This window comes from Sorghum bicolor, chromosome 7, assembly GCF_000003195.3.
Source record: "Sorghum bicolor cultivar BTx623 chromosome 7, Sorghum_bicolor_NCBIv3, whole genome shotgun sequence".
In the NCBI taxonomy this organism is placed as follows: Eukaryota; Viridiplantae; Streptophyta; class Magnoliopsida; order Poales; family Poaceae; genus Sorghum; species Sorghum bicolor.
Window position 1 is genome coordinate 8,110,030 of NC_012876.2, and position 14,139 is coordinate 8,124,168.

General features: G+C 40.8%; 1 protein-coding gene across 4 annotated transcripts; it reads left to right on the plus strand.

Moving 5' to 3' along the window:
• LOC110436938 (zinc finger BED domain-containing protein RICESLEEPER 1-like) lies at positions 391-9,996 on the plus strand. 4 transcript variants are annotated; one of them, XM_021464708.1, is made up of 6 exons: positions 391-671; positions 1,146-1,756; positions 1,857-1,910; positions 6,149-8,010; positions 8,125-8,182; positions 9,677-9,996. In XM_021464708.1, the coding sequence occupies exons 2-5, from the start codon at positions 1,218-1,220 to the stop codon at positions 8,169-8,171; spliced, it is 2,502 nt and encodes an 833-aa protein (XP_021320383.1). In that variant the 5' UTR covers positions 391-671; positions 1,146-1,217; the 3' UTR covers positions 8,172-8,182; positions 9,677-9,996. The 4 variants fall into 4 exon arrangements, with proteins under 4 accessions (XP_021320383.1, XP_021320385.1, XP_021320386.1 ...); XM_021464710.1 differs by having other exon boundaries at positions 6,152-8,010; XM_021464709.1 differs by lacking the exon at positions 391-671 and adding an exon at positions 690-849.

The window sequence follows — 14,139 nt, forward strand, 5'->3', positions numbered from 1 at the left end:
ATGTTGCATTTTAAAACAATTCCACAGCAAAAGCACGAGATGCAATTGGCATGAATGCTCTCAGTTACATGCATGCGCGACAATTCATGGAGGTATAGAATAATTTTCTTTCCCACCGGGAAATCATTAGACGAAGAACTAATGGTGTGGGCCTTTCTTGTTTGGGCCTGTTGCATTTGTCCATCAACTAGCCAAACCAGAGGCAAAGAATTTAGGCCCTGTTTAGATTAAAAAAACATTTGAATTTAGACACTTTAGGGCTAATTAGGTTAAAAAAAATTATCATATAAATTACAAATAAACTATATAATTAATTTTTTTATCCATACTTACATGCTGCGATGTGACCAAAGTTTTTTTTTTCGACAAAACAAGACCTTGGCCGAACCACTACTGCATCAAATAAGTCAACGTTATCGGCTATTCTCCTGTTCATCTTCCGCCGCCATCGCAACAAGTCTGGACCCGGCCGGAAGGATGGGGCGTAGCTGGAGCAGATGCTCGAGGCCCGAGCCTGCCGCATGGGGAGTTCATGGCTAACCGGCAGGAGGAAGAAATTCGTCTACAAATGTTTACCTGCACCACTGTATGCAATCCCCAGTAGCGTCCTCACCCCGCCGTCACCCGACCCAAGAAAGTCAACACCCGCCGCTGCCGTCGCTTCCCTGCGGGTAAGTCGGTCAACACACTCTGTATTATTATTGTTCCCTGTCGTATTGTTTCGGATCCAAACGCGTTATGGTTATGCTGTAAACGTCGTCTCTGCATAAACATCAGCCACCCGATTCATCTTCTTACCTTTCTTGAACAACCACTCAGATCAAAGCCATGCTGCATAGCCCTTAACAGGTGATTGATCTGCTCCTTCTACCTGCTTGTCACTCGGCATATAATTCCCCAATAGTTTGTTATGCTTGGGGAAAATGTTTTCTCATCTTTTGTAATTTCAAGATTCAATTGATTTCGTAGTGCTTCACTTTGGTTCTTAACATGTACTATTCCTTTTCTCTTCCTTGGGTGCTTCAATTCTCAAATGTTTCCAAAGAAAAGACGTTTATTGGCCTTTGGTCCTTTTTAGTAGGATTTATAGATGTGTGTGTCTTCCTTAGCATGTGATTGTTGAAACACAATTCTATCTGTATCAGATCCATGCAGGGTTTATGAATTTGACAGGCGACGCCCAGGAATAGTTGAAAGTTGTCTAAAAATTTGGGAACATGCGACGCATTTCCGGATTAATGGAGAACCAGTCAGCTCACCCTCGGCATGGTATGGTCGATCAAGGGTTTCGCCCGTTCACTACTACTCCACTGAGTTCTTCTGTCAACGCAGCACCGGTTATGATGCCAATCTGGTCAGCAGACGATGGGTACATCTGGAAGAATTCGGGTCTGCAGGAGATTCTGGGTTCAGGTTCAGGCCGATTGATCTGCTATGAATGTTCGCAGGCAAACTGCATGGTCAAGAAATCGGTGGTTCTATCTGCAGATGGTCAGATTTTGGAGACAGTTCTCAGGGGTAGTCACAACCACCCCCGTCCATCAGAGATTTGCCCCAGAGATGTTCCAACAGGATACATACCAGACTCTCAACACTACGCCTATGTGCCATCTGAGATGTACGTACCAGGGGCTTCAATTCCTCAGACTGAGGGAGGTGAACAAGAACAACTTGGCAGTTCTAGTGACAGCGACGAAGAGGATGATGGCGAACAAAGAGACGATGGCCATGTTGCCAGTGCCAGCACAACGGAAAGGTTCTGACTGTCTCATGAAATTCTCGAGCTGAAATCTTGGTCACAATTAATTTCTTAATTTGTCTTTCGACACTGAGTTAACTGTACTTTCACTCGACAGACCTGTGGTAGCTCCAGCTGAAAGGAGAACCAGGAGCGGGACTCCTCACCGAAAGTATGCATCGATTTTGAATAAACCTGCTCTTTCTGTCTTCTTCTAGCGTACCTTTCTATTTCCCTTAACCCTTATTCTGCAAAGTTTAAATAAATGCACTATCAAGATATAAGACAAAGTCAAAACGACCCATAATTTGAAACGGCAGGGGTACTAGATCTGTCCAAACTGAAAATTTTCGTGCAAGTAAAAATTTTTAAATGAAGAATTGATGGGCATTGATATGCAATTAATTAAGTCTCCCATTTTCTCTCCTTGGGGCCATGATTATGCATTCTTAATTAATGCTTTATGAAGTGATGAGTAAGCAAAAGGCATTTAATTGAAGCATATGAGAATTTGACACTTGTGTTTCTGAGCGTGAGCTTAATGATCAACGAATGTTGTTGGTGCTAAAAAAATCTATGATACGTGCTAACAAAAACTGATTAGGATGCTCAGAGTTTTACAGTAAGTGAAAAGGGCCATATTGTATTGGATTTACTCTGTAACCCGGATCATACTTTGTCTTGGTCTCTGTATGAATCCTGTTTTCTTAATTTCAGTAATTTCATAGGAGGCCAAAAGGAAAATCCAAAATTTTATATATTACACTAATGCATATGCTTTACAGTAAATATGTAACTCTAGACTCACATTACCTATTATTTATGTTGCAATATTTTTGTACTCAATAGATGTGTAGTCATAAATCATGCTAACATCTTGTTTCGATCTAAATTTTAAAAAATCATGTCACTTGTTGAAGTCTAAAAATTTGTGGTAAAATTTCATGAATTTTGGGGATGGCCAAAAATTTTCGAATACCGAAATTGAAAACCTGGCAGTTTCTGTGGTTCAGTTTAAATTTACATTTTTTGGTCACCGTTCTAACAGCACACATTTTGTTGTTTTCATAACTCTGATTCCTAACACATGACAGCGAATTCTCTACTGAACCTTACACTAACTGGTATTTATAATGCCATTTTTGACACATGGCCTGGGCAGCCTTAGCCTGCTCTCACCAAGCCAAACCTTGGCTGTTTGGTTGTGTGTGCTACAAACAAGTGATGGGCATCCTCGGTGAGCTAGCATAGCTGACTAATAATAAGGCAATGTGGAAACATTAAGGAAGAACGGGACGCAAATTTTGGAGCTTCGGAGCATGACACTGCTGAATTCCTGATTTATCTGTTGTGCAAATATGTTTGGTTCTGTATAGAGAAGCAGTTCATTTCGGTATGCGCTCCAATTGAATTTGAGAAACTCAGATCAAGAAGCCATTCTACTGGCATTCTTGTAATGAAGACAGTTTTCAGAAGTCTGAACATTACTGAGTGCTGACTGACCACAAGAATGTAATTCCTGACAACATAATTTGATCTCTGAATTTTTCAATGCTAACACAACTCCTAGTACTGAGTGTTGACTGACATACTCCATCACTGTGCTTAGTCAGAAGAACAAAGCTATACTCAGATAACAACACAGAGGTTGGTCTATACCCTAAGGGCGTCTTCAACCACTAGCTATTTGGCTAACTATTCTGACGTGGACAGGCAAAAAGTAGGAGAGAGAGTAGTCACTAGCAACGAGCAAATAACCTATCTATTTCACGTAGTCCAAAAATTTGAGAAAGTAGCATGTGGGTCCAATAGTACATATGTATAAAATAGTCTTTGCTTTTGTCTCTCACATCCACGTCATCTAGCTACGTAGCTACCACCATTGTGGATGCCCACTTACTGAACAGTTTGACATCAGCACTTTCACAATAGTAATTACTCAATCCATCCCAAATTATAAGACGTTTGACTTTTTTTATATCAAGCTTGACCACTTGTCTTATTCAATAATTTGTGCAAAATATCACTTTTTTTTATTGTGGCTTGGTTTATTAATTAAAGTTCTTCAAGAATGACTTAAATTTGACTATGTTTGCACAAATTTTTTGAATAAGACAAGTGGTCAAACTTGGGGTAAAAAATCAAACGTCTTATAATTTGGGACGATGGAGGGAGTACTTAGTAGTTACTGCTGGCTGCTTAGTCTAAAGAACAAATTAATGCCACACACCATCAGCCGAAGTTGGATCACATTCACATTCAGGGGGCTTCTCCTTCAGTTAACACAATTTTGTGTGAACTGAAGGATGAGCACGGCTTATGGTGCTTGGCTGGTGCAAAGAAACTGTAGGGGTTAGGACTTACTGTTGCAAGTTGCAACCTAGGGCAGTGAGTCGTGTGTGACCTTTGTGGAAAAGTTTTGAGTCTGTAATTTGCCTCACTCATATTTGGTCCCCGTATGAGTGAGGATCATGTTGAAGATCGCCTTTTCTCTTTAATACAATGAAACACAACTCTCCTGCGTTTTAAAAAAAAGAGTCAGTCAGTTAGAAAAGGAACCCAATCCAAGCGAACAGAGCAGAACATGCCGGATCTGGGGTGTGGGTGTGCTCTGCGGCTGCGGATGTCGTCCCCATTGAGGATCCACGCGCTCATTGTCCCCGCTCTGGGCTTCATCTTCTTCCTCCCCCGCTCCGCCGTCAGCAGCACGCTCTTGTCATACTCGTACTCGCAGCAACTCTACTCGGCGGCCTCGAGCGCGCGCACCTCCTGCAACTCCTCTGCCTGAAGCTGCTCGTAGACGACATGGATCTGGCCATGGCGTTCCTCCACAGCCGGAACCATTGGCTGCACTCCTCGCTGCCCGCGGCGACTTCTATGTGTCCGTGAGGCGTACCTCAAGGCGAGAGCGGCGGCCTCGGGAGCACCGGCTAAAGGGCGGTCGACGACAGCCTCAATCTTCACCGCACGCGTGGTGGCTGTCGTCACCACATCGTCCTCCCCGCTGGAGCGCACGACACCGGGAGGTGACCTACCGAGAGCTGGTTCGGGCTAGGCTCCACAAGAACGACCGATTTGGGCATTCAACCCTGGCCAGGCTATCTCTGTACGGATGGCTAGCCCCAGCCAGGCCCAACCCACTTCCAAGCAACCAAACAGGTCAAAATTGGCTCTAGGGAGCTAGACTGGGTTGGCCACCCAACCAAACACAACAGTAGGTGGCAAGAGCCATATTGTATTGGATTTACTCTATAACCTGTATCGTACTTTGTCTTGGTCTTGGCATGAATCGTATTTCTAGGGTTCAAAATTTCACTGAATTTCACAAAATTTGATAATTTTTGGGGAGGCCAAAAGGAAAATCTGAATTTTTGTATTATACGAATGCATGATTTATGACTCTAGATTCATATTTCCTATTGTTTATGTTGCATATTCTTCAACTCAATAGATGTGGCTTGTTTACATCTAAAGTTTTTAGAAAATTATATCACTTGTTGAATTCTAAAAAAACAGCAAAATTTCACAATTTTTGGGTATGGCCAAAAGTTTTTGAATACTAAAATTGAAAACCCGGTTTTTTTTGTGGTTCAATTTAAAATTAACATTGTGTTAGTTGCTACTAACCTTCGATTCTGCTTGTCTAGTCCCTTAGAGCAATTCCAACGGCAGCCCTTAGAGCAAGGCCCCTACTTTTTATTTGAGCCACCCCCACTTTTGAGGGCTCTATTTTCTAGGCTGCACTCCAGCAGTGGCCCTCAAAATAGAGCTCTCAAATTCATATGGGCGGGCGGAAAGCCGTGTGGTCAGGTGGGTGGATAGCTGTGCATATGTGTGATGAAGGCAGGTGGATGAAGAACACGGTTTGATACGTGATGAAGACAGCCCCGCGCAGGGATGTCACGACGGCCCCGTGGATGATGAAGACAGGCCTAAAGTGGACGACGGTGGGCCGATCTATGGTGGGGCAGCAACTGGCGGCGTGAAGAGCAGAAAAGGGCCGCGACAGGCAGCGGATGGCCAGCGAAGGTCGTGTTGCTGGCTAAACTTTTTTTGGATCTTGGGTAATTAGGGATTAGATTAGCCCTAATTTGATCCCTAAACCTTATTCTGACATCATGTTACTAACCTTTGATGCCTGAGTCTGTCTAGTCCCTTAGGTATGGCAACAATATATATAGAGTTGCTCATGGGCCATATAGGCCTAGAATATATAAGGGCTATGGACCTTGATATGCTTAACATTAGTTACTGATTTTTTTTAAGAAAACATTAGTTACTGATCTAACTGCATACATTTCGTTGCTTTCATAACTCTGATTCCTAATACATAATTAGCGAATTTTCTTCTGAACCTTACACTAACTGGTATTCATAATGCAATTTCTCTGACACCGGTGAAAAAAAAAGAAGACCGAAGTCCAAAGTGTGGGAGGAATTTACAAAAATTTTTAGAGACGGAAAACTTCAAGCAGCAGTCTGTAAACATTGTGAAAGTTCCCTTAGTGCAAAAACTACAGGAGGAACAAGCCATCTGAAACGACATCTGCAGTCCTGTCCTGGACGACCTTCAACAGGTCGGGTGCAGCTGCAACGGCCATTTTCACATCCTAATTCATCTGTTCAGAAGAATTTGAATTTAGATCAAAACAAGTCTCTTGAATTGCTCATCAAGGTTTTAGTGTCCAACCTTTTCTCCTCTCCATTTACAAGCAGCACAATTTTTAGGCAGTTTTGGGCTGGCATCAGTCCTACTAATGATATGGTATCGCCAGCTGCTATTGAAGAGAAGTTTCTCAGTATTTTTCAGACTGAAAAGCTTAAGCTTCAGGAGGAAATAGAACTTGCACCTGGTGGAGTTTTTCTGACAGTTGCTGGCAGTTCTCTTGAACTTAAGTGCGTCATCTTTTTGATGGTGCACTTCATTGATAAAGAATGGAACTTGAATAGGAAAATCATTAGATGTTGCTTTACAGGGTGTGAAGACTCTGATGCTGAGTATTATGCTAGCATGTTTCCCTTTTTGAAATCGTACTATTATATCTTTAATGGGAATGTGAGAGCAGTCGAAATAGAAATAGTGAAAGAGGTAGTACAAAATTGGAAGCTTGAGTGGAAGCTTCTAGGAATTTCATCATCCAAGTCATTATGTGATGCTTCTGTGCCAGCTCTGGAGAAGAATCTTACTGGACAGAACTATCTTCTTGCCAAATGTAAGCTGTTAAATCTCCCTTGCATAACAGATGCCCTAAATGACCTTTTTGGCTATGAGATCAAGGAATATATCCTAAGAACAAGTAAGATGTGGTTTCAGTACATGACATGCACCCCACTGTGTAGGGATAAATACAAAGAAATCCTGTCACGCCTGCAAATAAGCCGACCTTCTTTCGGTTCGCAGAGATGGTACTTAACTTTCCATTCATTGGAAGCTGCTTTGCAGTTTAACAATGAGATGCCAAATCCTCAGCTGATAGATTCCGAATCTTATCCAGCTAAGCCATCTTTTGCACAGCTAAAGGCAGCAGAGAACTTCTGTGACCTTGTAAGGTCGATTTACCATGCAATAAAAGTGGTTTCAAGACGTCGCAATGGGACCTTGAATTCACAATTTCACGCAATTTGGAACTTGAAGATGGCTCTGCTCCGTTCATCTACAAAGGAAAACATTGACCAAGTTTTTAATATTGAAGAAATGAAGCTAAAGTTTGACCAGCTTTGGAGGAAATGGTACCTATGGCTATCATTAGCTGTTGTTCTCGATCCCAGATATAAAATAAGGTTTCTTGTTTGCTTTAAGGAAGCCTTTGGTAGTCATGCCAAAAGGTATATCTCTGAAGTGCGAGGAAAGCTGTATGAGCTCTTTCTTCAGTACTCTTGTCATGTTGATCAACAAAATGATGAGAACTTTGATGAGAGAACCAACGATTTACAGTTGGATACACATGGTAGCATACCAGTACATGACGCAAGTCAAAATTACATTGAGCAAGCAGCACATGTGGAACTGGGAGAAGTCATTAGATACCTTGAAGGAGAGCTTATTCCTCAAAATGCCAATTTTGATATTTTGAAATGGTGGAAGGAAAATGCTTCAACATATCCAGCTCTTTCCAGGCTGGCTCGCGACATCTTAGCGATTCCTGGATCTGCGGTCTCTGCCGAATCTGCATTTGATGAAACTGATGAACGGACGAGCCTTTTCAATCGGAAGCTGAGCCCTGAACTAATTGAGGCCCTCATCTGTACCCAGGATTGGATCAAATCTTCAGGTATCGTACAAGCACAACTCCTCATATTTCAACTTACTGCTGATCTCTTTCATTTACAGTAGACAGATACAAAATACCTGTAACTAGTATAATGTTCCTATTCTTGGTAAACAGAAATAATTTCTGACGAAGTTGGTGGAAACATAAACATGCCTGCTTAATGCACAGCAAGGTAAGCCTGCCATCTTCTTCATGTCTTCTTTAATTTTTGTCCACTATTTAGCACCGTAGAAGTATATGTGTTGTACATACACATATACCACCATAATACAAGACATGAAATGACAATTGCACATTTCTTGGTGCAATACCCAAGTGCATGGGACTTAGCTCAGATACACTGTATTTTTAACCCAATTTATTGAAATCCTAGCTACTCTTGGAAAGATTGAGAAATTGTGCACACTGGCAGTTCCAAAAAAGAAAGATAAGCAGGCTTATGTTTGAACCTTTCATTTATAGTACATAGTATAAGCTTCTCGATGTCAATAATGTGGCACATGAATTATAGCTCATCGTATTCTTGAAATAATAATCAGTGATGCTTTTTTCCTTTCTTTACATGCTCCTGGTGGATCAGTTGCTAACTAGATCTTTAGAACATTTTGTTCTCCAAAGACGGTTACTAAGCCACTTTGATATCTTCTCATCTTTATCTGCAAAATAATTCTCAACATGGAAACAGAGACAAAGGCCTAATATTTCAATTGGAAAAAGAAGTCTGGATAATCCCAAATCAGAACGCCTGCCTTGAGACCTGCCTCGACCCCGGACGCCTGGAGCGCTGCCCCGCCCCTGCGCCCGCCCACCGGAGCCCCAATCTTGCTCCCACGGGCAGGCAGCGGCCTCTCCTTCCTCCCCTCATGCGCACAGCCAGCACCGTCCCACCTGGGCTGCCCCTGTCCCCTTGATTTGGAGGGACAGGAGTCACGGGCATATGCTGTGAATATTCTTAAGTGGGACGTCTCTATCCCTCCGTGACTCTGAACCAAACAGGCAAAGAAAGAGGTCCATCCCATCCCATCCCACCAAATCCCAGCAACCAAACACTGTCTTAGTTCATCTAAAAAATACTCCTTTCATTTTGAATGCCGCATGAAGTTTCAATTGGTTTCTTGCGATTCCTCTGTGTTCCTGTTTAATGTGCTAGAAATAATTAAGACACATGCCATTCTCCTTGATATGCTTAGCCTCATACCCACTCCATACCCATATTACAGTCCCTATAGGCACACTGAATTGTCTCGTACCCAAGTATAGCACCATCGTTGAATTATACTCCCTCCGTCCACAAGAATATAACCATGGGAGTTGTGCCAGTCAAACTAGCATAACTTTGACTAAGTTTATAGTAAATAGTATTAACATTTATGTCTCTAACTATGTTTACAATAAACATCTATTTCACAATTAATTTAATGGTATTTATTTTATAACATAAATGTTAGTAACTTTTTATGTAACTTTAGTCAAACTTCAAATTATTTGACTTTCTCAAAAGTGAGAATTGCATTCTTCGTAGATAGAGGGAGTATAATAATAAAATGAGTTATGAACAGGACGGTTCCAGATATTATGGGTTATGAGTTTTGTCTTCCTTTTTGTTATATTTCATATATACATCTGATATTATGGTTAATTAGTCTTTTTTTCTGTGCTTAAACAGCTCCTCCAGCCTTTTCACTGGTTCAATAAAAACTGAAGAGCCCTTCCGACCTTATCTGCATCTTGCCTTCTCAGTATAATGCATGACAGAAGTCTAACTGGCAATGGTTTGTAATAACTTGTTTTGTTGCATCATTCAGCATGGAACATATGAACAATATTAGTTTTTAAGTTAATTGCACAGTACATGAAAGGCTGAAATATATACAAAACTTCAAAAACCAACAGTTGGTTTTGCTGTACTTGGCGGACCAGTTTTGGGTGAGATGTGCCATATATATCTTTGAAGAACGTAAGAAGGTTCAGCGCTTAATTTTGTTTTGGAGAGTTTGTTCTGACAGCTCATGAAGGCTCTTGATGAACATGTTTTTAACTTGATTTTTTTTTCTAAACTCTGAAAATTTTGTTTGACGATAGGAAATCAAAATGGTTTTGTACTTGTATGTTTGGTCAGTTCCATATGGTCACATTTGCTTCTTCCATATTCAAGGATTTAAAAATAATTGCACCTAAAGTCAGCTGTGCAGAAAAGAACGCATCGAACGGAGCATGATAACACAGTATAGACAAACTGTGTGAACTGTGGAGGCACCACAATGCACAGCTAAATTTGGATACCTATGATTATATACATCTCTACCTATCCATTGACCCATTGTCATGGAAACAAGACCACAGCTGCATAGGTAAATCTTATATCAACATTTGCAAGGCAAGAAAGTTTGCTCATATTTACATACAGTTAGAAATGAGCTTGAAATTTCTCTTTGACAACATAGCTGATTGTCAAGGCAAGCACAACATTCAAAAGACTGAACATGGCACAACACGTGCCATGATCTTAAATACATATCGGTTTTAATAGTAGTTTACGATCGAGAAACAAAGTTATCTGATGGTATTATGCGTAGATAATCCGTCCACTAGACCAGAACACCACAACATTTAGACTGTCTCGAACAACCATCCCAAAACGCAAAATACATCACGAACAGTGTTTTGCGTCACCAAATCCATCTTCCAATGGAAGACCCAAACGAACTACCCATTATGCCTAGCAGCCGAGGGGAAACGCAAATATGTGTCTTCCGGAGAGGTGACACAAACTCTGCGTAGACGAGGAATAAACTCTCCTTCATAGATTCATCATCTTTGTGAGATTGAGAGTGATTCCAAATGTATTTGCATGAGTGATTGCATCTAGTGGCACTTGAGGATCGTTGTGCTTGTGGAGTTCTTGTTACTCTTGGTGGTTGTCGACACCTAGACGACTTCGAGCAGCGAGGAGCATTGGCACGAGTTGGTGATTGTTCATGGCTATCTCTCGATGATTGTGAGGGGTTCTTGTGCCTTCTCCGGTGGAGCTCTAAAGGCAATTTTAGTAAATTGCTTGTGTTATTGAGTTACCTCACTTGTGGGTGACGGTGTCTAATTGCGTGGACGAGGTTCGTGCTACACCTCTTAGCCGTCGAACCACACCAAGTGTTGGTCGACATTCCGGGGACTAGCGTGCCAACAAGCACGTGAACCTCGGAAGAAAAATTATGTGTCTCAATTGTGATTGATTGATATTCTCCTAGTGATTCATTGGTTCGTATCTTGGTGATTGGCTCATCCCCTACACGGCGGTATAAAGACCACATTCTCTTTATTTATATTTTCGCAAAGTAGTTAATTAGCTTTAGTTGTTAGTTTTGTCTTGTGTAGCTTAGTTTACTAGTGTAGCTTGTAGTTACATAGTTTTTGTGTGTCTAATGACCTTACTAACTAAAATTGTTAGGATATGTGGCTTACAAATGCTCAATTAGAGCTACAACAAAAAATTTCGCTTTGTTATTTACTAACTTCTTACTTTAGTAAGTTTATAGAAATTTTATTAGGCTATTCACCCTTTCTAGCTATATTAAGACCTTTTAATGGATCGAACTCACAGGAAGAATGGATTGAAATGAGGTAGAGAAAAGAAGAGTGATGCGGTGGCTGGTTCATGCCATTTTCATTTTCGAACCGAGCGAGTGGGCTTTCAGGCATTGGGCCGTGTAGACATCGGGCTGTTTCGTTCGTGACCAAACCAAACCATGTACTTACTTCAGCTGGCCTTTGGTTAAAGGCTGAAATTTGGCTGGCCCACAAAAAATTTGGGATAAAAAGATTTGCTCGCCCCGGGTGCCCAATGCAAAGAACATTGTTTTTTCACAACCTATGTTTAAACTTATCAGCACTATCTTTTAGCATAAAGTAGTATTTTTTTCTCACAACAAATCAGTATCAGTCATAGCTTTCAGCATAGACTACTGTAGCATCGAAAGAAATAGTTTTGACTTTGGCTCTAGCTACACCTAAAACACAACTAACTCCCCCATTCCCAAAAATAAAACAAGAGAAGCTGTTGGAATTATTCTACCATCTAGTGACGTGGTCTTGGTGAAGCTTTAATGCTTAGCCTTCGATCCCTCACCGATTTTTTTCTAGTGCCTGTACATTGTGCCTTTCTTTCGGTTCTCCTCTCTAGGCATTACCTAAGGCCTTGTTTACTTCCTAGAAAATTTTACAAAATTTTTCAGATTCCCCGTCACATCAAATCTTTAGACGCATGCATGAAGTATTAAATATAGACGAAAATAAAAACTAATTGCACAGTTTGGCCGAAATTGACGAAACGAATCTTTTGAGTCTAGTTAGTACATGTTTGGATAATATTTGTCAAATACAAACGAAAGTGACACTATTCCTATTTTGCAAAATTTTTTGGAACTAAACAAGGCCTAAGGCCAGTTGATGAAAAATTTTGGCTTTGGCTACTATAGCACTTTCGTTTGTATTTGGTAATTATTGTTCAATTATAAACTAACTAGGTTTAAAAGATTCATCTCGCAAATTACTGGCAAACTGTATAATTAGTTATTTATTTTATCTATATTTAATACTTCATGCATGCGTCCAAAAATTTGATGTGACAGAGAATCTTGAAATTTTTTGCAAACTGAACAAGGCCTAACTTTTACAATGCCTATCTACGGTGTGTGTTGAGTTGACTTTTTCGCGTCTTCTCGTCTGGGCTTAGACTACATGATGCTTGGAACTTCTTATATGTCTTGTAAGGTCTTTAAAGCAAGTCCTTGTCCTTAGTTGTTGATCACTTGGTCTTCACGTTGCCTTATCTCAGTTCATCCTGGCATCCATTGAACTAAAACCTTGTATAGTAGCACACAATAGTCCAAATGATCATATTGTCACTCATTCACCTAAATCACTTAATGACTCTAGTTAGGTGCCATTTTCCTTACACATGCCACGTCGGATCTAATAGCCAAATGATGGAGCTTCAGTGAACCTCTGCCCAAAAATGCAGATTGAGAGTTGATAGATCTAGATGAGATCATCTCAAAAATTAATGAACCTTTGGCACATTTTGTTCTTCTAAGTGATTTTTTAGTTCTTCCCTAGTACTCCAATATGCTAGGCAGCTACCAAGTTATGACGTGGCCCTTTTAAAACTATAGAGAATGACTAACTGACGAAGGAGGCTGCAGTACTTTTTTAGGAGTGAATAGCTGTTTTTTAATGTATTGGCAAGAGTTTTATCTTTCAATTAAAAAGAAATAGAATTTATTCAGTTTATGAGGGAAATTAGACTGGGGATAGCAATGAGTTGGATTTGGGTCAAGGGAGTTTCTGTGGACCTGAACTGAAACCCAAACTCAAAACCTAAAACTGCCCCGAACATCAATTCGGGCTTGGTAATCCAAACCCCGCCACCAAACCCGATGGATCCCAGAAACTCGATTGGTTCCCGAAACATGAAACTCAACACTATATGACAATAAAAAAGCAATAAGGAATTTCTAGCAACAATGCATGATATATATTACATATCCATGTGTATATACAAGAGGCAACAAAGAACACACAATTCCATGACTCAAAATGATCTACTTTGGGCCTCCATTAGGCATCCGTGGATGGAAACCAAAACTCAAAATCGAACCCGATAAGTTTTGGGCCCCTAAAACCAACTATGGGAGGAACACCCACCGAACCTGAAACCCACGGGGCCCTACCCTGAAACTGCCCCACTGCCATCCCTAAACCAGACCTAAAAATGTCACATAGTTTATTAAAGTAAACCAGCAAAAAACCTAAGCATGACAACCAAGACGGCTAACCCTAAGCAACACATATATAATAAAGATAACACACAACTAACGAAGTCCACAACACATTGTTCTCGAGCTTATCACAAGTTCTAGGGATAAGCAACTCTAACTTCCTACAGCGAACATCAGTAAAACACTAACACACCGCCACCTACTCACAACAAACCCCGCCCTCCAAAGAAAATGAACACAACATATCATGTTGCAAAGCTTTTTTGCATCCTACAAAGAAAGCAGCTCCACCTTCGTCACTCATCCACCCTAAGAGAACCATAGACGTGCAGCAAGCATGTAGCAAATGAAAAGA